A 26,466-nucleotide genomic window follows, 5' to 3' on the forward strand; every position below is an offset into this window, starting at 1 on the left:
ACCGGAAAGTCTGACATCTGTACCATATTACCCCTTATGGGGCACTCGGTGATACATTGTACACGGAGGGTCTGCACGATTGTGTTCCTGATGTGGTTTATGAGATCTTCAGTGACTATGATATTGGATAACATCGCACTGAGCACGTTACTCTTCTTATTATAAATAGTCATGTGTTATTTCTGTGAAGCATCTGCATCTATATGGATTTAATACCTATATGCACCAAGCACCGTATGCATTTACATGGGCTCCACCACCATAGATGACATCCATATCTCCATATCCTTCTTTTGGTTAATTGATCCCCTAATATGACACAAATGCACATTTATAGTAATATGATACAGATGTAATACTTTCCTCTCATCACTGGGAATCGTTGTCAGGCAGCCCTATCGGGAGTTATTATTTACCAGATCATTACTGTCGGTTACTATTGCTCCTTTCATGATCACGGGTATAGAATTGTCCCTTCTCTATGTGCTGTTATTTATTATTGTGGGGTTCTGTCCTTTCTGTCTCATTCACAATCCCAGTATGTTTGTTTTCTATATTTTTAAAGTGATTCCTTTTGTTGTTATTCAAATAAAGATTTGTTTTCATGCAAGTTGTATATGGGTCTTTTTCTTTTCTCTATAAATAGGTGGGAAAAGCAGGACTCAGATTTTACTTTCTCAATCAATGGGTGGGAGAAGCAGGACTCACAGGCTTTCTCTATAAGTGGGTGGGGGAAGCAGGACTCACAGGCTTTCTCTATAAGTGGGTGGGGGAAGCAGGACTCACAGGCTTTCTCTATGAGTGGGTGGGAGAAGCAGGACTCACAGGCTTTCTCTACAGTTAGGTGGGAGAAGCAGGACTCACAGGCTTTCTCTATGAGTGGGTGGGGGAAGCAGGACTCACAGGCTTTCTCTACAGTTAGGTGGGAGAAGCAGGACTCACAGGCTTTCTCTATGAGTGGGTGGGGGAAGCAGGACTCACAGGCTTTCTCTACAGTTAGGTGGGAGAAGCAGGACTCACAGGCTTTCTCTATGAGTGGGTGGGGGAAGCAGGACTCACAGGCTTTCTCTATAGTTAGGTGGGAGAAGCAGGACTCACAGGCTTTCTCTATAGTTAGGTGGGAGAAGCAGGACTCACAGGCTTTCTCTATGAGTGGGTGGGGGAAGCAGGACTCACAGGCTTTCTGCATAGTTAGTTGGGAGAAGCAGGACTCAGGCTTTCTGCATAGTTAGTTGGGAGAAGCAGGACTCAGGCTTTCTGCATAGTTAGTTGGGAGAAGCAGGACTCACATGCTTTCTCTATAGTTAGTTGGGAGAAGCAGGACTCACAGGCTTTCTCTATGAGTTTGTGGAGGAAGCAGGATTTACAGGCTTTTTCTATGAGTAGGAGGGGAAAGCAGGACTCACAGGCTTTCTCTATAGTTAGTTGGGAGAATCAGGACTCACAGGCTTTCTCTACGAGTGGGTGGGGGAAGCAGGACTCACAGGCTTTCTCTATAAGTGATTGTGAAAAGCAGGACTCGCAGGCTTTCTCTATAGTTAGTTGGGAGAATCAGGACTCACAGGCTCTCTCTATGAGTGAGTGGGGGAGGCAGGACTCACAGGCTTTCTCTATGAGTGAGTGGGGGAAGCAGGACTCACAGGCTTTCTCTATGAGTGAGTGGGGGAAGCAGGACTCACAGGCTTTCTCTATGAGTGGGTGAGAGGAGCAGGACTCACAGGCTTTCTCTATAAGTGATTGTGAGAAGCAGGACTCACATGCTTTCTCTATAGTTAGTTGGGAGAATCAGGACTCACATGCTTTCTCTGTGAGTTCGTGGAGGAAGCAGGATTCAGAGGCTTTTTCTATGAGTAGGAGGGGAAAGCAGGACTCACAGGCTTTCTCTATAGTTAGTTGGGAGAAGCAGGACTCACATGCTTTCTCTATGAGTTCGTGGAGGAAGCAGGATTCAGAGGCTTTTTCTATGAGTAGGAGGGGAAAGCAGGACTCACAGGCTTTCTCTATAGTTAGTTGGGAGAAGCAGAACTCACAGGCTTTCTCTATAAGTGACTGTGAGAAGCAGGACTCACAGGCTTTCTCTATAGTTAGTTGGAGAAGCAGGACTCACAGGTCTTCTTTAGGAGTGGGCAGAGGAAACAGGACTCACAGGCTTTCTCAAGGAGCCTTTTACATTATTTTTATTTTTGAAAAATAATTGGCAACTGACCCCACAGTTCCCACCGAGTTACTCTTGTGGTATATAAGATCTGAGTCGGTCAGGGAAAGAAGGGCTAATAAAGCTTTTTTAAAAAGTTGCAATTTTTGAATACATTTTGCTGCTTTCTGTCAGTAAATGTAAACATAATTTTTTTGCACTCGGAAGAACGAAAATTTTACAGTTTTCTACAATTGTGCTTCAATAATTTTTATCAATTATTAATTTTTTTTTTATTATATACATCAACAACAAAGAAAATAAGACGGGAAAAGGAAACGTGGGAAAGGTAAGGCCAAATCTAGGGAATCCTCTGTGAGAGCCAAATCCTGAGCTATAGACTGATACATTGTGACAGACGATCAGCGAGTAGACAGACGTGCGCGGTTCACCAACCTCCTGTAAGCCACCGAGTAATACAGAATGGTGGAGCTGCCCGCACTGGCACCCGGCTTCCATGAAATGGCCACCTCCGCGTCTGACACCACCACGACCTGTGGCTGCAATGGCGGATCAGGCACCAGGCACATATCTGTAATAAGAAGAGGTCAGCGGCGGCTGCTACTAGCCCCATAAAGGCAAAAAGGACCAGAAGAGAAAAACTACCGACTACCTGAGCCACAATGACCCCCAGAGACCAATCACAGGTTCAATATGTAGTGATTATTGCATCGAGTCATTACAACAGCGAAAATCAATTTATAAGGAGCGTAGTTATATTCTTGTACTTAGGGGCAGTATTATAGTAGTTATATTCTTGTACTTAGGGGCAGTATTATAGTAGTTATATTCTTATACATAGAGGCAGTATTATAGTAGTTATATTCTTGTACATAGAGGCAGTATTATAGTAGTTATATTCTTGTATATAGGAGCAGTATTATAGTAGTTATATTCTTATACATAGGAGCAGTATTATAGTAGTTATATTCTTGTATATAGGAGCAGTATTATAGTAGTTATATTCTTATACATAGGGGCAGTATTATAGTAGTTATATTCTTGTACATAGGAGCAGTATTATAGTAGTTATATTCTTGTGCATAGGAGCAGTATTATAGTAGTTATATTCTTGTACATAGAGGCAGTATTATAGTAGTTATATTCTTGTACATAGGGGCAGTATTATAGTAGTTATATTCTTGTATATAGGAGCAGTATTATAGTAGTTATATTCTTATACATAGGAGCAGTATTATAGTAGTTATATTCTTGTATATAGGAGCAGTATTATAGTAGTTATATTCTTATACATAGGAGCAGTATTATAGTAGTTATATTCTTGTATATAGGAGCAGTATTATAGTAGTTATATTCTTATACATAGGAGCAGTATTATAGTAGTTATATTCTTGTATATAGGAGCAGTATTATAGTAGTTATATTCTTATACATAGGGGCAGTATTATAGTAGTTATATTCTTGTACATAGGAGCAGTATTATAGTAGTTATATTCTTGTGCATAGGAGCAGTATTATAGTAGTTATATTCTTGTACATAGAGGCAGTATTATAGTAGTTATATTCTTGTACATAGGGGCAGTATTATAGTAGTTATATTCTTGTATATAGGAGCAGTATTATAGTAGTTATATTCTTATACATAGGAGCAGTATTATAGTAGTTATATTCTTGTATATAGGAGCAGTATTATAGTAGTTATATTCTTATACATAGGAGCAGTATTATAGTAGTTATATTCTTGTATATAGGAGCAGTATTATAGTAGTTATATTCTTATACATAGGAGCAGTATTATAGTAGTTATATTCTTGTATATAGGAGCAGTATTATAGTAGTTATATTCTTATACATAGGGGCAGTATTATAGTAGTTATATTCTTGTACATAGGAGCAGTATTATAGTAGTTATATTCTTGTGCATAGGAGCAGTATTATAGTAGTTATATTCTTGTACATAGAGGCAGTATTATAGTAGTTATATTCTTGTACATAGGGGCAGTATTATAGTAGTTATATTCTTGTACATAGAGGCAGTATTATAGTAGTTATATTCTTGTACATAGGGGCAGTATTATAGTAGTTATATTCTTGTACTTAGGGGCAGTATTATAGTAGTTATATTCTTGTACATAGAGGCAGTATTATAGTAGTTATATTCTTGTACATAGGGGCAGTATTATAGTAGTTATATTCTTGTACTTAGGGGCAGTATTATAGTAGTTATATTCTTGTACTTAGGGGCAGTATTATAGTAGTTATATTCTTGTACTTAGGGGCAGTATTATAGTAGTTATATTCCTGTACATAGGGGCAGTATTATAGTAGTTATATTCTTGTACATAGGAGCAGTATTATAGTAGTTATATTCTTGTACATAGGGGCAGTATTATAGTAGTTATATTCTTGTACATAGGGGCAGTATTATAGTAGTTATATTCTTGTACATAGGGGCAGTATTATAGTAGTTATATTCTTGTACATAGGGGCAGTATTATAGTAGTTATATTCTTGTATATAGGAGCAGTATTATAGTAGTTATATTCTTGTACATAGGGGCAGTATTATAGTAGTTATATTCTTGTACATAGGGGCAGTATTATAGTAGTTATATTCTTGTACATAGGAGCAGTATTATAGTAGTTATATTCTTGTACATAGGAGCAGTATTATAGTAGTTATATTCTTGTACTTAGGGGCAGTATTATAGTAGTTATATTCTTGTACATAGGGGCAGTATTATAGTAGTTATATTCTTGTACTTAGGGGCAGTATTATAGTAGTTATATTCTTGTACATAGAGGCAGTATTATAGTAGTTATATTCTTGTACATAGGGGCAGTATTATAGTAGTTATATTCTTGTACTTAGGGGCAGTATTATAGTAGTTATATTCTTGTACTTAGGGGCAGTATTATAGTAGTTATATTCTTGTACTTAGGGGCAGTATTATAGTAGTTATATTCCTGTACATAGGGGCAGTATTATAGTAGTTATATTCTTGTACATAGGAGCAGTATTATAGTAGTTATATTCTTGTATATAGGAGCAGTATTATAGTAGTTATATTCTTGTACATAGGGGCAGTATTATAGTAGTTATATTCTTGTACATAGGGGCAGTATTATAGTAGTTATATTCTTGTACATAGGGGCAGTATTATAGTAGTTATATTCTTGTACATAGGAGCAGTATTATAGTAGTTATACTCTTGTACATAGGAGCAGTATTATAGTAGTTATATTCCTGTACATAGGGGCAGTATTATAGTAGTTATATTCTTGTATATAGGAGCAGTATTATAGTAAAGAAAAAGCAACGAAGATCAGCTCACCTCCTCTCAGGCCCAGCGCACGGATCATGCAGTGCAGCAAGTAGTTTGAAGAAAAAGCAGAAGTCCAGCGCGGGTGATGTCCATAAAAAATACCTTTTATTCCATATTCGTTAAAAGCACATAAATCCAAAGTCCATCTTCATATCCATAGACACAAAAACGGGTGATTCATACCAGTGACAGTCACAGGCTTAAAGTGCATTAAAATCATACGCGTTTCAACGGTCGTGCCGCCTTACTCATTGTGATAAAAATAAAATGAAAGAGGGCTGCCATATAGGACTAGGCCCATTAGGTTACACCCCCTGATCTTGCAGACAACAGAAACAGGGCAACACCTATAGGTAATTAATGAGTTTAGCCTGAAATTTGCATGTACAAATACTAAGCTTAAGGCAGGAGAAAGAGAGGGGGAAAAAAAAAAAAAAAAAAAAGTCTATGGACTTTTATATGGATGTTATATATACAAGAATTATAACTTATCATTCATAATAATTCATAAGATCCTGCCGGATATTCATGCCTAGGGGGGCTCTGGACTTAAGTTGATACATCCACCATATCTCTCTGTTGGTTACGGGGGTTGGAACGGGAGCATCAGGACTATATTCGTAATGAGGTATATGACTGGCATGAAAAAAGACGTGCACCATATAAATCACCTAGTTCAATCTTGAGAGGGAGTAATAGAAATGGAGAGAGGAATTACCAACAAAGAAGGGTTAACTTCTCTGATACGGACGTCTCTCATGAAGATTCAGACGAGTACACCTCAGGAAATGCGTCCGATTCCTCCTATGAAGGACAACGATTTACCCCTCATCGTGACCAAAGATTTGGGAAAGACGCCCCAACTCAAGCGCCTCCAAAAAACGGACGAGACGCAGGAGAAGGGGTGGCAGGAAGCATAATAACAAGAAGATATCCACAGAGGCGAAAGAAGATGAGAAAAATGTGGTAATTAACTTGTCCAGCTATGTAATTAGTGAGACCCAAATGGACATTCTATCTAAAGGTCTCACCTTCTCCCCTACAAATGAATTTGATATGTACAGAACATTACTAGATGTAAAGAAATTTGTTCGAAATTTGACTTTAAAATGCCACTTTTTCAAGGAAAAATCTGACCAGGATACTATACAGAACCTGACCACACAGAGTGACCAGACCACACTGGGTGAAATAGGGACTTTCCAGGAACTTTGCTCCATTAGTGACCTGAGGACCCTTGAGAGTGAATCTATAGAATCCACCAAAAACCTAAACTCTGGTTATAAATCAAAAAAAACCCTATTTTTACCCTGTCAATTCAAGACCTAACATCTTGGATTCATTCCAGGAATGCATAGAGGAGGACCTGATAGAACTCAAGAAAAAATCCTCATGTAACCATAACAGACCCAATCTGAGTAAACTAGAAAGGAAAGGTCTGGAGGAGATCCGAGGCAACCAGGATCTGATGGTCAGAAGAGCTGACAAAGGAGGAGCTGTGGTCCTACTGAATGCAGGTCGATATGTCCAGCAGAACAACACGTATAGGAGACTACAGCATGATCCCACTGAACTGTTCCAGAAAAAATTAAAACATCTGCTTTCTGAGGGTTTTGCTATAGGGGCACTGGATAAAAAACTGTCTGAGGATTTATTTGTGGAACACCCTATAATCCCCATCTTCCACTCCCTGCCTAAGATCCACAAGGAAGTCTTCCCCCCTACATTCAGACCCATAGTAGCAGGGATTGGAAGCATGGGTGAAAACCTCAGTACCTGGGTGGATATGTATCTAGACTACCAGGCTATATAAAAGATACCAAGCATCTGATCTCCTCCCTGGATAAGACTGCATGGTCTGGAGCCTGTATCTTCATCTCCTGTGATGTGGAGGCCTTGTATCCCTCCCTACCTCCATCCTGAGGAGACATCTCCAGGACTACAGTGACTACACTCCGGCTATACAGGAATTTTTGATTTCCTCTGTGGACTTTCTCCTCAAACATAACTTTTTTTCCTTTAATAAAGAGTTTTTTTTTGCAGGTTTGCGGAGCCCCGATGGGCGCAGGGTTCTCGCCATCTATCGCTAACCTGTATATGGCAGCCTGGGAGAGCTTGTTCATGTTCTCACATGTTAACCCCTTCTCCCCCTATATATCTGGACGACCTGCTCCTCATATGGGAGGGACCTGCGGACTTGATATCTGAACTTATCAAATATATGAATGAAAATGAAATGAATTTGAAATTCACCTATACAATTGGGGGTAGAAACATTAATTTTTTAGATGTTACTTTAGATCTAAACTCAGATTCGATCATCACAATCTCCCCTTTCAGGAAAAATACCGCGACTAATTCCATATTACATGCCAAATCATGTCATCCGAGACATGTAATAAAAAACCTACCTGTGGGGGAACAGTACCACCAAGGAAGTGTATGACCGGAGTAAGAGGGAGGTGAGGGGCAGGCTGGCTCATAGGGGCTATCCCAGCTGGATGCTGCATTGTGGAGGATATAGACCGGGAGACTATGCTGAATAAGGCGAGCAGTGACCGTGTGTCCAGTGAGGAGCACATCACCTTCACCACCACATACAGCCCTCAGTGATATCATCAGAAAAAGAATCCCTATGCTGAGCCAGGATAAAAAGCTGAACCAAATCCTGTGCAATCCAGTGCGCTATATCGCTAAAAAAGCCCCCAGTCTGAACAACATCTTATCCCCCAGCCTCTGTGTTAGTGAAGACAAAGGGTTAAAAGAGAAAGAAAACTGGCTCAGTACTAAAGGCACATACAAGTGTGGGCACAATATATATATATATATATATATATATATATATATATATATATATATAATATCTGCACCTGCTGTAAATACATGGTGAACAGTAAGGAATTCCACTCATCTGTCACCAAAAAGACCTACAAAATTAACCACTACATTAACTGCAACACCTCCAATGTGGTGTATGTGATTAATTGCACCACCTGTGAGCAGCAATATGTGGGGGGCACAGGGGGTCCCCTGAAGGTGAGAATAAGGAGGCACCTGTCTGATGCAGTGAATAAAATCACTCATAAGACACTTCATCCATAAACACAATGGGGATGTCAGCTCATTGGAGGTCCGCGGGATTGAAAGGGTTAAAGCTCCATTCCGAGGGGGAGATATAAAAAGAAAACTAACCAACAGAGAGATATGGTGGATGTATCAGCTTAAGTCCAGAGCCCCCCTAGGCATGAATATCCGGCAGGATCTTATGAATTATTATGAATGATAAGTTATAATTCTTGTATATATAACATCCATATAAAAGTCCATAGACCTTTTTTTTTTTTTTTTTTTTCCCCCTCTCTCTTTCTCCTGCCTTAAGCTTAGTATTTGTACATGCAAATTTCAGGCTAAACTCATTAACTACCTGTAGGTGTTGCCCTGTTTCTGTTGTCTGCAAGATCAGGGGGTGTAACCTAATGGGCCTAGTCCTATATGGCCGCCCTCTTTCATTTTATTTTTATCACAATGAGTAAGGCGGCACGACCGTGGAAACGCGTATGATTTTAATGCACTTTAAGCCTGTGACTGACACTGGTAGGAATCACCCGTTTTTGTGTCTATGGATATGAAGATGGACTTTGGATTTATGTGCTTTTAACGAATATGGAATAAAAGGTATTTTTTATGGACATCACCCGCGCTGGACTTCTGCTTTTTCTTCAAACTACTTGCTGCACTGCATGATCCGTGCGCTGGGCCTGAGAGGAGGTGAGCTGATCTTCGTTGCTTTTTCTTTTCCAGTATTATAGTAGTTATATTCTTGTACATAGGGGGCAGTATTATAGTAGTTATATTCTTGTACATAGGAGCAGTCTTATAGTAGTTATATTCTTGTACATAGGGGGCAGTATTATAGTAGTTATATTCTTGTACATAGGAGCAGTAATATAGTAGTTATATTCTTGTAAATAGCAGGCAGTATTATAGTAGTTATATTCTTGTACATAGGAGCAGTATTATAGTAGATATATTCTTGTACATAGGGGCAATATTATAGTAGTTATATTCTTGTACATAGGAGCAGTATTATAGTAGTTATATTCTTGTACATAGGAGCAGTATTATAGTAGTTATATTCCTGTACATAGGAGCAGTATTATAGTAGTTATATTGTACATAGGGGCAGTATTATAGTAGTTATACACTTGTACATAGGAGCAGTATTATAGTAGTTATATTCTTGTATATAGGAGCAGTATTATAGTAGTTATATTCTTGTACATAGGAGCAGTATTATAGTAGTTATATTCCTGTACATAGGAGCAGTATTATAGTAGTTATATTGTACATAGGGGCAGTATTATAGTAGTTATACACTTGTACATAGGAGCAGTATTATAGTAGTTATATTCTTGTACATAGGGGCAGTATTATAGTAGTTATATTCTTGTACATAGGGGGCAGTATTATAGTAGTTATAGTCTTGTATCTAGGAGCAGTATTATAGTAGTTATATTCTTGTACATAGGAGCAGTATTATAGTAGTTATATTCTTGTACATAGGGGGCAGTATTATAGTAGTTATATTCTTGTATCTAGGAGCAGTATTATAGTAGTTATATTCTTGTACATAGGAGCAGTATTATAGTAGTTATATTCTTGTACACAGGAGCAGTATTATAGTAGTTATATTCTTGTACATAGGAGCAGTATTATAGTAGTTATATTCTTGTACATAGGAGCAGTATTATAGTAGTTATATTCTTGTACATAGGGGCAGTATTATAGTAGTTATATTCTTGTACATAGGAGCAGTATTATAGTAGTTATATTCTTGTACATAGGGGCAGTATTATAGTAGTTATATTCTTGTACATAGGAGCAGTATTATAGTAGTTATATTCTTGTACATAGGAGCAGTATTATAGTAGTTATATTCTTGTACATAGGGGGGTGTATTATAGTAGTTATATTCTTGTACATAGGTGCAGTATTATAGTAGTTATATTCTTGTACATAGGGGCAGTATTACAGTACTTATATTCTTGTACATAGGAGCAGTATTATAGTAGTTATATTCTTGTACATAGGGGCAGTATTATAGTAGTTATATTCTTGTACATAGGGGGCAGTATTATAGTAGTTATATTCTTGTACATAGGGGGCAGTATTATAGTAGTTATATTCTTGTACATAGGTGCAGTATTATAGTAGTTATATTCTTGTACATAGGGGCAGTATTATAGTAGTTATATTCTTGTACATAGGGGCAGTATTATAGTAGTTATATTCTTGTACATAGGGGGCAGTATTATAGTAGTTATATTCTTGTACATAGGGGGCAGTATTATAGCAGTTATATTCTTGTACATAGGAGCAGTATTATAGTAGTTATATTCTTGTACATAGGGGCAGTATTATAGTAGATATATTCTTGTACATAGGGGGCAGTATTATAGCAGTTATATTCTTGTACATAGGAGCAGTATTATAGTAGTTATATTCTTGTACATAGGGGCAGTATTATAGTAGTTATATTCTTGTACATGGGAGCAGTATTATAGTAGTTATATTCTTGTACATAGGAGCAGTATTATAGTAGTTATATTCTTGTACCTAGGGGGCAGTATTATAGCAGTTATATTCTTGTACATAGGAGCAGTATTATAGTAGTTATATTCTTGTACATAGGAGCAGTATTATAGTAGTTATATTCTTGTACATAGGAGCAGTATTATAGTAGATATATTCTTGTACATGGGAGCAGTATTATAGTAGTTTTACTCTTGTACACAAGGCAGTACTAAAAATTTGAAGCCGACTAACCAAAAATTTTAGGCTTAAAATGTATTACGGTACTTTAATTAGGTCAGAATTTGACATTAAAATGCCAGTCTGGGGATATGTCAGTAATAATAATAATATTAAGTAAATTAACATATTACTGTTTTTGGACATGTTTTTTTTCTAACAGGAGTCACTCTTCGCAGTTGACCTTGTACATTGGCTAATGCAATTTGGTAACTGTCCCCCCCTTTGTACCTGGGATGCCGCTATGTATATGTTACATTGCCATCAGAGGTTGTGCTGTCAGGACCATGTGTATCGGGGGCTACATTTCTGGAATCTTTACTTGCTGGCACACATATAACCTGGATGCAGAGTTACCAGGCAGTGAGGTTCGGTTAGTTTGGCTCTTACCTGCGGATAACGTTGATACATCTCTTGGCATACTCGCCCTTCCTTTACCTGCCCAGCTATAGGCTCCGACACTAACACGATGCAGAATTCCGGGCTGGAGATTGCTGAGGACGACTTTCTAATCGGAGAGATAAGAATATTAATATTACAGTTCTGTCAGGAAGGGACTGGAAATAAGCGAGATATGTCAGTTGTATCCAGTGCAGACAATGCTCTGTGAGCGAAACATCCCGGATTAAAGACTGACACATTGTAACAAAACAGCAGAGATCTGTGCAGCGGCTGCTGATGAGTTTCGCTCACAGAGCATTGTGTGCACTGGATACATTGTATCCGCTTCTCAGCTGAGAAAATGGCCAACTGTTTCTACATTACCACCTCTGAATGGAAACCAGAGCGCGATTATTTACTGACAGCAGGTAACGGAAATGGAGGCACTGACATTTTTTCCAGTGTTGTTCAAAAGTTTTAATAGGTGTGTAAAAAATGCCGCACAGTAAGAAGCTTTCAAAAAATCTAAGTGTTAACAGTTTTATTTATCAATTAACAAAATGCAAAAAATTCAATCCTAACAGTATCTGGTGACTGCCCGTCCCCTCCATCATTAGTGTCACCGCCCGTCCCCTCCATCATTAGTGTCACCGCCCGTCCCCTCCATCATTAGTGTCACCGCCCGTCCCCTCCATCATTAGTGTCACCGCCCGTCCCCTCCATCATTAGTGTCACCGCCCGTCCCCTCCATCATTAGTGTCACCGCCCGTCCCCTCCATCATTAGTGTCACCGCCCGTCCCCTCCATCATTAGTGTCACCGCCCGTCCCCTCCATCATTAGTGTCACCGCCCGTCCCCTCCATCATTAGTGTCACCGCCCGTCCCCTCCATCATTAGTGTCACCGCCCGTCCCCTCCATCATTAGTGTCACCGCCCGTCCCCTCCATCATTAGTGTCACCGCCCGTCCCCTCCATCATTAGTGTCACCGCCCGTCCCCTCCATCATTAGTGTCACCGCCCGTCCCCTCCATCATTAGTGTCACCGCCCGTCCCCTCCATCATTAGTGTCACCGCCCGTCCCCTCCATCATTAGTGTCACCGCCCGTCGCCTCCATCATCAGTATCTGGTGACCACCTGGAGGCAACAGGCGGTCACCAGATACTGATGATGGAGGCGACAGGCGGTCACCAGATACTGATGATGGAGGCAACAGGCGGTCACCAGATACTGATGATGGAGGTGACGGGCGGTCACCAGATACTGATGATGGAGGCGACAGGCGGTCACCAGATACTGATGATGGAGGCGACAGGCGGTCACCAGATACTGATGATGGAGGTGACAGGCGGTCACCAGATACTGATGATGGAGGCGACAGGTGGTCACCAGATACTGATGATGGAGACGACAGGTGGTCACCAGATACTGATGATGGAGGCAACAGGCGGTCACCAGATACTGATGATGGAGGTGACGGGCGGTCACCAGATACTGATGATGGAGGCGACAGGCGGTCACCAGATACTGATGATGGAGGCGACAGGCGGTCATCAGATACTGATGATGGAGGCGACAGGCGGTCACCAGATACTGATGATGGAGGCGACAGGCGGTCACCAGATACTGATGATGGAGGCAACAGGCGGTCACCAGATACTGATGATGGAGGCAACAGGCGGTCACCAGATACTGATGATGGAGGTGACGGGCGGTCACCAGATACTGATGATGGAGGCGACAGGCGGTCACCAGATACTGATGATGGAGGCGACAGGCGGTCATCAGATACTGATGATGGAGGCGACAGGCGGTCACCAGATACTGATGATGGAGGCGACAGGCGGTCACCAGATACTGATGATGGAGGCAACAGGCGGTCACCAGATACTGATGATGGAGGTGACGGGCGGTCACCAGATACTGATGATGGAGGTGACAGGCGGTCACCAGATACTGATGATGGAGGCGACAGGCGGTCATCAGATACTGATGATGGAGGCGACAGGCGGTCACCAGATACTGATGATGGAGGCGACGGGCAGTCACCAGATACTGATGAGATTTAGATTTCTCTTTTGTTCAATCACTTTTGCATTTTGTCATTTGACAGATTGATTCTGTGTGAGAGCCTCCTCGGTTTGTTGCATTTTTCCACAGAACTGTATATTTTTAAGTCTTATATCAGAAGACATAATATCGCATACAGAACATTACAGTAGTTGCAGTACCAGGGACGACCACAAGGAGGCATAGCTGCGATACATTACACTTACTTGAAAAACATAGGACACAGGATATTCTGCCACCCCAGGTGTAATCCTACAGACATGTATGACATACCCACAGGACCAGGGGACCCTCACTCAACAGCAGAACGGGGGTCCGCTAACCTCTATTTTCCCCACTTACAACTGTGCATTCTCTGAACACTTCAACAGAGCCGTGTCCAGTCATCTCCGTTGAAGTCTACGCTGTGGAAAGAGCTGACAAGTTTCTCTCTGTATGTAGAAGGCCAGGAAGTCAGAGGACCCCCATTATGCTGACAGGAGGGGTCCAAGTGACGGTACCCGCATCTATAAGGCATTTATGGCACATAGGTTTAGGAGGGAAATAGCCGATTAAATAAAATCATTAAGAAATAAGTGAAAAGTGAAGACAAAGTGACGCAGATGGATACATTTTAGGACACAAGTGAGTTCTTGATTCTTTGCATTCTGATATTCTACATTGTGGCAAATGAGAAAAGGGGTCATAGCAAAGATTAAACTGCCCCCAATATGGCGCAGGTCATTGCAAAAGGTCCTGGAAGGGCTGAGACCCCGGGAAACCCCTAGAGCTAAGCTGACATTTTGCAAAAAATGATGGAATGACAAATTAATTACTTTTCTTCTCCTCTCTACCATTTTTATTGAAGTGCTCTAAGGATATGGAAACCTTTTTTTCTGATCTAAATGCATAAATTTTTTGGCTAAAAATACATTTTGCAATTGGGTTTAATTTAAAAATGTTGCATCCTTCCTGTTCCGTGTCCTTTGTGCTGCTCGGTCTATTGCTGGCTACAGAATGAGTTAACTAAGGATCTGTCAGTGAGCTCCTCATGACGGGAGTTTGTAATTCTTCTATCTGCTCCTCTCCGCTGATTATTGACCACATCAAAGTCCAGCTCTCCATCTGATGCGGTCCGTGGTCATAAATCAACTAAGAAGAGCTCAGGAAAAGACAGATAAAAGAGTTATAAACGCTCCATCAGAACGAGCTTCCTCACAGATTCTTATTAAATCTTGTTCTGCATAATAAAACGTGAGTGCAAAAAGTTTTTTTTTTTTTTTTTTTTTAGCTCAAAAGGTTGAAAAAAACTTTTCCATGAAAAAGTCGATAGAATAAGTTTATCGGCTTAGAATGCAGTTCTTCTATAGACGGGAGCGCAGCACACGGCACATACGGTCTGGCTACAAAGTCCGTCATCAGCATCTCATAATAATAACCCTTGATAATAATATATAATATATAATCATAATAATATTATAAAGTTGCTCGGCGGAGAACAGACTCTACTTACAAACATTTCTATTGCCTCCAGTTGCTCCTGAAATAGAAACAGTTTGTTTATTGTTTATTGTTTAATTAAATGTATCAAGTTCATTAATTAGAAACCGTAGCGAGATCTCCAATAAAGATAAAGGAATCTGGAGAAAAGGCAGAACAGCTACAATGTTCCACCGCAAAGCCGTGCGATCCTCGGGGGTAACAACAAGAGGAATTCTGAGACATGGAAACCTCTGGCTACAAACGGTGCACACAGGTGAGAACTGCTTTAAATAAAATCTAAAAAAAAGTATGAAGTCCTAATCTTACAAGGGTCGTATAAGATGAGTAAAAAAAAAAAAAAGGTTCTGCTCTATTTCAGCGCTACATGAAGAATTCTGTGTCCAGACTGTGAGTGCAGCTGCTCTCTCTTCCCCTCTCACAGCAAGAAGTCTCAAGACCGCTGCGGAGGAATAGAAGGAGCTGAAACACTATACTAATGAGGTCAACAAGCTACATTTTGGCTTCTGACTGTCTCCATTGTTTCCAATGAGTGCATCCTAGAGAGAACAGTGCCCAAGACAAGCTCAGGAGCAGAATTCCTACTTGTGCTCGGTCGTTATGGCTGCAGCTATACACATTGTGGCCTTCCTGATCATATAACAGAAATATACATGAAATGGGTCCAGAAGAGGCACCAGGAACCGTGCTACAACCAAATCCAGCTGGTGCCGACTGTGCAATACAGCAGCCAATCAACTGTAAAAGCAGTGACCTGAGTAGCTCCAATCACTGCTCGTTAACCATTTAAAAACTCAAAGTCAGTCATTGGTTATCATGGTTCGCTGAATGTCCCTGGCAGAGTGGTTCAGTTGTAAGGTGCGCAGGGCGGTAGTCATGGTGCCACACCCTGGCACCCCAGCAAAATCTCTTCACTAACTGACTACACCAGAAAGTGGTTGCCTTTTACTGGCCCTAACCCCTCACACTTTCGGTTTGACCAATCATTAACCGTCTCTTTACTCTGTCTACCCCAGCAGTCTGTTGCACAACACATATTTAAATACACTCCTTGCAGACGTCTCCTGTCACACCATTACATTCCTCCCTCTTAAAATATGGTCGTCCCCGACCATAACTCTTCAACGGAGAGTATCAATTTCACTAAATGCTGCAAAACTGTTGCATTGCAGCATATAGGACAAGAGGTCAAACAATGACAGGTTCAAGTTGTATAGGGGGACAAAATAAATAAAGTACAAAGTAAAACAAAATGATTTATAAAAGAAATAATTAAAAAAAAGTTTGTATCCTTCTCCTTTTTCCCCCGTTCAACAATAAAAGAATTAAAAAAAAAAATCAAAAACATATTCAATCTCACCCCGTCCATAAAAGTCCAATCTATCAAAATACAACGTTAGTTAATCAATACAGTAAATCAGTAGCATAGCTACTGGGGGGGCAGAGGGGGCCATCGCCCTGGGCCCTGTCACATGAAGGGGCCCACTGGGAGCCAGGGCAGGGCCACTTCTGTGAGGAGGCAGAACACACACATAGGAGCAGAGCAGTATAATGTCTGCTCCCGTCTGACAGAGACTCTGCACGCTGCTAGCACAGTGGCCGGCTGCAGAGTCTCCCTCCTGCAGTGAATGGTATTGCCTGTCTTTTCCTGGGCTGCAGCTCTGAATCTTGACTCTGTGCAGTGTGCACGCTGGGTCCTAGCGCCATTTCACTGACACAGAGACACTTCCTGGTCCTGCCTGCAAACTTCATCAGTAAGTGGGGATGGAACTTATTAGCTTTACTAAATTCAGGTATGTCACTGTGAGGTGAATGTGAGACTATTGGGGTATTGTGGGGGAGGGGAGACAGGGCACTGGGGGGTGAATGTGAGGCCACGGGGGTATTGTGGAGGAGGGGAGACAGGGCACTGGGGGGTGAATGTGAGGCAATGGGGGTATTGTGGGGGAGAGGGGAGACAGGGCACTGGGGGGTGAATGTGAGACCATGGGGGTATTGTGGGGGAGGGGAGACAGGGCACTGGGGGGTGAATGTGAGGCAATGGGGGTATTGTGGGGGAGAGGGGAGACAGGGCACTGGGGGGTGAATGTGAGACCATGGGGGTATTGTGGGGGAGGGGAGACAGGGCACTGGGGGGTGAATGTGAGGCCACGGGGGTATTGTGGAGGAGGGGAGACGGTACTGGGGGGTGAATGTGAGGCCACGGGGGTATTGTGGAGGAGGGGAGACGGTACTGGGGGGTGAATGTGAGGCAATGGGGGTATTGTGGGGGAGGGGAGACAGGGCACTGGGGGGTGAATGTGAGGCCACGGGGGTATTGTGGAGGAGGGGAGACGGTACTGGGGGGTGAATGTGAGGCAATGGGGGTATTGTGGGGGAGGGGAGACAGGGCACTGGGGGGTGAATGTGAGGCAATGGGGGTATTGTGGGGGAGAGGGGAGACAGGGCACTGGGGGGTGAATGTGAGACCATGGGGGTATTGTGGGGGAGGGGAGACAGGGCACTGGGGGGTGAATGTGAGGCAATGGGGGTATTGTGGGGGAGAGGGGAGACAGGGCACTGGGGGGTGAATGTGAGACCATGGGGGTATTGTGGAGGAGGGGAGACAGGGTACTGGGGGGTGAATGTGAGGCAATGGGGGTATTGTGGGGGAGGGGAGACAGGGTACTGGGGGGTGAATGTGAGACCATGGGGGTATTGTGGGGGAGGGGAAACAGGATACTGGGGGGTGAATGTGAGGCAATGGGGGTATTGTGGGGGAGGGGAGACAGGGTACTGGGGGGGGAATGTGAGGCAATGGGGGTATTGTGGGGGAAGGGAGACAGGGCACTGGGGGGTGAATGTGAGGCAATGGGGGTATTGTGGGGGAGGGGAGACAGGGCACTGGGGGGTGAATGTGAGGCAATGGGGGTATTGTGGGGGAGGGGAGACAGGGCACTGGGGGGTGAATGTGAGGCAATGGGGGTATTGTGGGGGAGGGGAGACAGGGCACTGGGGGTGAATGTGAGACCACGGGGGTTTTGTGGGGGAGGGGAGACAGGGTACTGGGGGGTGAATGTGAGGCAATGGGGGTATTGTGGGGGAGGGGAGACAGGGCACTGGGGGGTGAATGTGAGACCACGGGGGTATTGTGGGGGAGGGGAGACAGGGCACTGGGGGGTGAATGTGAGGCGATGGGGGTATTGTGGGGGAGGGGAGACAGGGCACTGGGGGGTGAATGTGAGGCGATGGGGGTATTGTGGGGGAGGGGAGACAGGGCACTGGGGGGTGAATGTGAGGCAATGGGGGTATTGTGGGGGAGGGGAGACAGGGCACTGGGGGGGTGAATGTGAGACCACGGGGGTTTTGTGGGGGAGGGGAGACAGGATACTGGGGGGTGAATGTGAGGTAATGGGGGTATTGTGGGGGAGGGGAGACAGGGCACTGGGGGGTGAATGTGAGACCACGGGGGTATTGTGGGGGAGGGGAGACAGGGCACTGGGGGGGTGAATGTGAGACCACGGGGGTATTGTGGGGGAGGGGAGACAGGGCACTGGGGGGTGAATGTGAGACCATGGGGGTGTTGTGGGTGAGGTGTGGGCAGGGCACTAAGGAGGTGGATGTGGGATGATGGGGGTATTGTTGGGGCTGAAATGGGGGAGGGGGACAGGGCACTGGGGGCTGAATATTATGTTTTGTTATGTTATTTTATTATATGTACTCCACATGTAATATTTGCTGTCTGGGGGGGGTAGGGGGCTTTTGATACATACCACTTGGGTCTTCTATGAGTATTAGTATAAGGCCGGGGTCACACTAGACCGTAATACGGCCGAGTGCAATGCGATAAAAAATCGCATTGCACTTGGACCAATGTTAAGCTGTGGGGCCGCTCCCACCAGCTGACTTTTTGTCGGCCGTTTTCCTCGGTCAGCATGCTGCGATTGTCTCGGACCGAGGAAAACTCTCGGCTCACTCGCACCCATATAAGCCTACGGGTGCGAGTGAGACAGCGCACACCACTGGGATATCATCGGAGTGATGTGCGCTATAAGCGGACCCCAGCAATGGAGGAGATGGAGAAATTCATTTCTCCGCCTCCTCCGCAGCTGTGCTCCGATCCTCCCTGTGCGAGAGAATCGGAGCACAGACGCATGACTGCGAGCAGGAGCCGAGGGTCGTTAGCATATCGCATCCGATGCAATACGTCAGTGTGACCCCGGCCTAAGAAGCCCCATACAGTAACCAAGAGCTGCATCACATTTACAGCACCACTCCAGTATTTTATTTTTTTTTTATTTCACTGCTGGAGCGGAGCTGAAAATCCAAGTCCCCTGCCCCCTGCCTAAAACTCACCTTCAGGGGTTTTCATCGGTTTTCACCTCAGCTCCGTCTCCTGCAGTGTTTCATGGAGCGGTGCAGAGGTCACTAATCATGTAAGTCTATGGGAGCCTCGTTCTGGCCTGTTCCTCGCTCTCATAGTCTTACATTGAGCGCTTGTGACATAGCTTCTCACTTCTGGCCAGTCACAAGTTTGAGCCGCGGCACTGCAGCAGTGCCACAAAATAGTGCGCTTAAAGCACCATTCCAGCAGTAGAAAAAAAAAACCCTGCTAGAGAGGTGCTTTAATAATTTAACCCCTTCATGACCTTGGGATTTTTCATTTTTCCGTGTTCGTTTGTCACTCCCCTCCTTCCCAGAGCCATAACTTTTTTATTTTTCCGTCAATTTGGCCATGTGAGGGCTTATTTTTTGCGGGACGAGTTGTACTTTTGAACTACATCATTGGTTTTAGCATGTCGTGTACTAAAAAACGGGAAAAAAATTCCAAGTGCGGTGAAATTGCAAAAAAAGTGCAATCCCGCACTTGTTTTTTGTTTGGCTTTTTTGCTAGGTTCACTGAATGCTAAAACTGACCTGCCATTATGATTCTCCAGGTCGGTACGAGTTCATAGACACCTAACATGACTAAGTTATTTTTTATCTAAGTGGTGAAAAAAAAATCCAAACTTTGCTAAAAAAAAAAAAAAAAAAAAAAAAATTGCACCATTTTCCGATACCCGTAGCGTCTCCATTTTTCATGATCTGGGGTCGGTTGAGGGCTTATTTTTTTGCGTGCCGAGATGACGTTTTTAATGATTTTGCATTTTGGTGCAGATACGTTCTTTTGATTGCCCGTTATTGCATTTTAATGCAATGTCGCGGCGACCTAAAAAACGTAATTCTGGCGTTTCTAATTTTTTTCTCGCTATGCTGTTTAGCGATCAGGTTAATGCTTTTTTTTAATTGATCGGGCGATTCTGAGCGCGGCGATACCAAATATGTGTAGATTTTTTTTTTTTTTTTTTATTGATTTATTTTGATTGGGGCGAAAGGGGGGTGATTTAAACTTTTATATTTTTTTATTTTTTCACATTTTTTTTAACGTTTTTTTTTACTTTTGCCATGCTTCAATAGCCTCCATGGGAGGCTAGAAGCAGGCATAACGCGATCGCCTCTGCTACATAGCAGCGATCTGCTGATCGCTGCTATGTAGCAGAAATGGAGGTGTGCTGTGAGCGCCGACCACAGGGTGGCACTCACAGCCACCGGTGATCAGTAACCATAGAGGTCTCTAGGACCTCTATGGTTACCATCCTGACGCATCGCCGACCCCCGATAATGTGACGGGGGTCGGCGACGACGTCATTTCCAGCCGCCCGGCCGGAAGCGGTAGTTAAATGCCGCTGTCTGCGTTTGACAGCGGCATTTAACTAGTTAATAGGTGCGGGCAAAACAGCTGACATGTCCCGGCTTTGATGCGGGCTCACCGCAGAGCCCTGCATCAAAGCAGGGGATCTGACCTTGGACGTACTATTCCGTCCGAGGTCAGAAAGGGGTTAATAATAAGCAATTTTTTTACTATAAAGTTGATAAAGGCTTGGAATAAATGTCTGCAGTCACTTTATATGACTGCAGACTGCCAAATCATGATCGTGGGCTGCGGGCCAATCATACTGTGTATAAGGGAGCTGCGGGCCCATCATACTGTGTATAAGGGAGCTGTGGGCCCATCATACTGTGTATAAGGGAGCTGTGGGCCCATCATACTGTGTATAAGGGAGCTGCGGGCCCATCATACTGTGTATAAGGAAGCTGCGGGCCCATCATACTGTATATAGGGGAGCTGCGGGCCCATCATACTGTGTGTAAGGGAGCTGCAGGCCCATCATACTGTGTATACGGGAGCTGCAAGCCCATCATACTGTGTATAAGGAAGCTGCGGGCCCATCATACTGTGTATAAGGGAGCTGCGGGCCCATCATACTGTATATAGGGGAGCTGCGGGCCCATCATACTGTGTGTAAGGGAGCTGCAGGCCCATCATACTGTGTATACGGGAGCTGCAAGCCCATCATACTGTGTATAAGGGAGCTGCAGGCCCATCATACTGTGTGTAAGGGAGCTGCGGGCCCATCATACTGTGTGTAAGGGAGCTGCGGGCCCATCATACTGTATATAGGGGAGCTGCGGGCCCATCATACTGTGTGTAAGGGAGCTGCGGGCCCATCATACTGTGTGTAAGGGAGCTGCGGGCCCATCATACTGTATATAGGGGAGCTGCGGGCCCATCATACTGTGTGTAAGGGAGCTGCAGGCCCATCATACTGTGTATAAGGGAGCTGCGGGCCCATCATACTGTGTATAAGGAAGCTGCGGGCCCATCATACTGTATATAGGGGAGCTGCGGGCCCATCATACTGTGTGTAAGGGAGCTGCAGGCCCATCATACTGTGTATACGGGAGCTGCAAGCCCATCATACTGTGTATAAGGGAGCTGCAGGCCCATCATACTGTGTGTAAGGGAGCTGCGGGCCCATCATACTGTATATAGGGGAGCTGCGGGCCCATCATACTGTGTGTAAGGGAGCTGCAGGCCCATCATACTGTGTATACGGGAGCTGCAAGCCCATCATACTGTGTATAAGGGAGCTGCAGGCCCATCATACTGTGTATAGGGGAGCTGCGGGCCCATCATACTGTGTGTAAGGGAGCTGCGGGCCAATCATACTGTGTATAAGGGAGCTGCGGGCCCATCATACTGTGTATAAGGGAGCTACGGGCCAATCATACTGTGTATAAGGGAGCTGCGGGCCCATCATACTGTGTATAAGGGAGCTACGGGCCAATCATACTGTGTATAAGGGAGCTACGGGCCAATCATACTGTGTATAAGGGAGCTGCGGGCCGATCATACTGTGTATAGGGGAGCTGCGGGCCAATCATACTGTGTATAGGGGAGCTGCGGGCCAATCATACTGTGTATAGGGGAGCTGCGGGCCAATCATACTGTGTATAGGGGAGCTGCGGACCCATCATACTATGTATAAGGGAGCTGCGGGCCCATCATACTGTGTATAAGGGAGCTGTGGGCCCATCATACTGTGTATAAGGAAGCTGCGGGCCCATCATACTGTGTATAAGGAAGCTGTGGCCCCATCATACTGTGTATAAGGAAGGTGTGGGCCCATCATACTGTGTATAAGGGAGCTGTGGGCCCATCATATTCTTTATAAGGGAGCTGCGGGCCCATCATACTGTGTATAAGGGAGCTGTGAGTCCATCATACTGTGTATAAGGGAGCTGTGGCCCCATCATACTGTGTATAAGGAAGCTGTGGCCCCATCATATTGTGTATAAGGGAGGTGTGAGTCCATCATACTGTGTATAAGGGAGCTGCGGGCCCATCATACTGTGTATAAGGGAGCTGTGGGCCCATCATACTGTGTATAAGGAAGCTGCGGGCCCATCATACTGTGTATAAGGAAGCTTTGGCCCCATCATACTGTGTATAAGGGAGCTGCGGGCCCATCATACTGTGTATAAGGAAGCTGCGGGCCCATCATACTGTGTATAAGGAAGCTGTGGGCCCATCATACTGTGTATAAGGGAGCTGTGGGCCCATCATATTCTTTATAAGGGAGCTGCGGGCCCATCATACTGTGTATAAGGGAGCTGTGAGTCCATCATACTGTGTATAAGGGAGCTGTGGCCCCATCATACTGTGTATAAGGAAGCTGTGGCCCCATCATACAGTGTATAAGGAAGCTGTGGCCCCATCATATTGTGTATAAGGAAGCTGTGGCCCCATCATATTGTGTATAAGGGAGGTGTGAGTCCATCATACTGTGTATAAGGGAGCTGTGGTCTCATCATACTGTGTATAAGGGAGCTGTGGCCCCATCATACTGTGTATAAGGAAGCTGTGGCCCCATCATATTGTGTATAAGGGAGCTGTGGGCCCATCATACTGTGTATAAGGGAGCTGCGGGCCCATCATACTGTGTATAAGGGAGCTGCGGGCCCATCATACTGTGTATAAGGGAGCTGTGGCCCCATCATATTGTGTATAATGGAGCTGCGGGCCCATCATACTGTGTATAAGGGAGCTGTGGGCCCAACATACTGTGTATAAGGGAGCTGTGGCCCCATCATATTGTGTATAAGGGAGCTGTGGGCCCATCATACTGTGTATAAGGGAGCTGCGGGCCCATCATACTGTGTATAAGGGAGCTGTGGCCCCATCATATTGTGTATAGAGGAGCTGTGGCCCCATCATACTGTGTATAAGGGAGCTGCGGGCCCATCATACTGTGTATAGAGGAGCTGTGGCCCCATCATATTGTGTATAAGGGAGCTGTGGGCCCATCATACTGTGTATGTGGGAGCTGCGGGCCCATCATACTGTGTATAAGGGAGCTGCGGGCCCATCATACTGTGTATAAGGGAGCTGTGGCCCCATCATACTGTGTATAAGGGAGCTGTGGCCCCATCATACTGTGTATGAGGGAGCTGCGGGCCAATCATACTGTGTATAAGGGAGCTGTGGGCCCAACATACTGTGTATAAGGGAGCTTTGGCCCCATCATATTGTGTATAATGGAGCTGTGGGCCCATCATACTGTGTATAAGGGAGCTGTGGGCCCATCATACTGTGTATAAGGAAGCTGTCGACCCATCATATTTTGTATAGTGAACTGTGAGTGGAGCTCTGTCAGCATTATACTGTGTAACGGGGAGCATTGGGCTTATATTTTCTATAGGGGAGCAGTGGGAACATCATACTGTGTATAGGGTAGTTGTAGAATCATAATTTGTATAGGGGAGCTGTGGGGGCCTTACACTGTGTATAGGGAAGCTTTGAGCTCACCATACTGTGTATAATGGAGCAGTACATGGGGGAACTTAGGGGACATTATTAAATGTTAAGTGGGCACTTAAGCATTATTGTTATAGGGGCACTCAGAGTATTGTGACCATCAAAGTTGCATATGGGGTGTTATTACTTTTTAGGTCAAAAATGTGGAGGGCACTAGAAAAGGGCATTTATATTTTCTAGGAGGCAATTTTACTCTCTAGAGAGCACAAAGGAGTCATTATTACTATGTAAGGGGCACACAGTGGTGGCATAATTATTTGGGGCGGTAAGAGGAGCCGTTATTAATAGTAATAGGGACACATACGGCAGCAGCGGCTCAGTATTGGGATATCAGCAGGATGAGGAGTTTGTACAGATTGGGGAAAGATGGGGACAGTGCAGGAAATGTGAGGAGTCAGACGTGTTGTTGTCATGTCGGTGTGGACCAAATGGAAAAGACGGGAAAGTGAAAGACTCCATCAGAAAACGTCCGCTGTAAGTCTCCATCTATGACTGTAGTGTAATCTCTTATATGGTCTGCAGAACTGGTATCTACCACTATATGGTCACAATATGGCAGTAAAATCAATGTTTGTTTTTGTATATAGATTTATTTTCAATAACAGCGTGGTCATATTCTGAGGTTCCACTATATTCACAATTAGAGTGCGCAACCGTAGTTGTAATCAGGGTTAGCTGGTTAGGGGCCCAATCAGGTGTTTCGCCCCCCCATAAGGTGAAACCCTAGCTACGCCTCTGCAGTAAATGATGACATTTTTTTTTTTTTTTTTACATAATTGGGTCACAAAAAAATTAAAAAAGTAATTAAACATCATCTCACTACGCAAAAAAACAAACCCTCACATAGGTCCAGTGACCGAAGTATTAAAAAAAGGTTAAGTGTTCTCAGAAAATGGCGACAGAAAAATCTAATTTATTTTACAAAGCTCAACATTTTTGAAGAATGAGCTGGAGAATCATATAATGAGGTCATTTTTACCGCACAACTAACGGCATAAAAGCAAAACTAAAAAAACAAACAAACTGAAATTCCGTTTTTTTTTTGCACCATTTCATCGCACCATAATTCTGCAGCTTTAATCATCACCGATCCATAAAAGAAATACTAAAAATAATTCCGGTAATTATGTAACGTACCACGTTCAACATGTCCAGCGTGAGGGGAACGTCCTGAGTTTGCTGTTTCACATGTTTTCCGTTAATTACTTCAGTGTAGAAAACCTGCAAGAGAGAAAACGAGAAACCGATAACGACGGCTGCAAATATAATCAGTAATGAAACTTTACAGATAATGATAGCGAACGTGACGACTGCATCACCTTAATAACTTATTAGAATGTGGGGAAAATCAAATATTTAAACACATTAATACCGCCCCCGTGGGATGAAAGATCATTGCCACGTACCAAACGACATCATTAAGGGTTATTAAAAAAAAATAAAAAAAATCAATGAAAAAAAATGTTAAAACCTGGAATCGATCAATGCATCAAAAGTACTGAGGTTCTTAAAAGGCTCCTCTGTGCTAATAACGGAGGCTGTGATAAGTTTCGGTTACAGTGTTGAGTCTCCAGTATGGTCACAGATACAGGCAGGAAGGAAGAGAGGAGACTTTTTTTGGATTCTTCCTTAATACAGGGTCAACAATTGCCGTGTTAACCCTTAGTGGTACGACTAATATTCACTTCTATCTGCTTCTTTACGGCGCATGATCCTAGCAGATTCCTGTAACCCCCACTAGAGGGAGCTAGAGCAATTCCACTTATCTGTACACGTCTAGCTCCCTCTAGTGGTGACCGCAGAGTTTCATTATTTACCGAACGGAATGTTGACTTCTGTGTTCAGAATCTTTACAAATATGAGTTGCAAAATCAAAATCCTCCAAAGTAGGAGCTCTCCACCTTGACTAATAAAGGGGGTCTCAGGTTAAAGGGGAAAAAAAAAAAGAATGCTACTTTTGTTTTCAGTGTGGAATCGAAGCTCAGCTCCATTGACGTGAATGAGGAAAGTTGCAATCTCTCCTGTGGACAGAAGTGGCGCTGTTTTTTTTTTTTTCCATTTCCTATTTT

General features: G+C 43.7%; 1 protein-coding gene across 1 annotated transcript in view; it reads right to left on the bottom strand.

Moving 5' to 3' along the window:
• The window catches only part of EGFLAM (EGF like, fibronectin type III and laminin G domains), a 184,540-nt gene that overhangs the window by 91,284 nt on the left and 66,790 nt on the right, over window positions 1-26,466 (bottom strand). The window contains exons 3-6 of the mRNA XM_069745931.1: window positions 25,535-25,618; window positions 15,233-15,259; window positions 11,682-11,799; window positions 2,591-2,726 (exon numbers count right to left, since the gene is read on the bottom strand). Coding sequence (XP_069602032.1) covers window positions 2,591-2,726; window positions 11,682-11,799; window positions 15,233-15,259; window positions 25,535-25,618 — 365 coding nt within the window. The remainder of the gene's footprint in view (window positions 1-2,590; window positions 2,727-11,681; window positions 11,800-15,232; window positions 15,260-25,534; window positions 25,619-26,466) is intronic.

Source organism: Ranitomeya imitator, chromosome 1, assembly GCF_032444005.1.
Source record: "Ranitomeya imitator isolate aRanImi1 chromosome 1, aRanImi1.pri, whole genome shotgun sequence".
Classification (NCBI taxonomy): domain Eukaryota; kingdom Metazoa; phylum Chordata; class Amphibia; order Anura; family Dendrobatidae; genus Ranitomeya; species Ranitomeya imitator.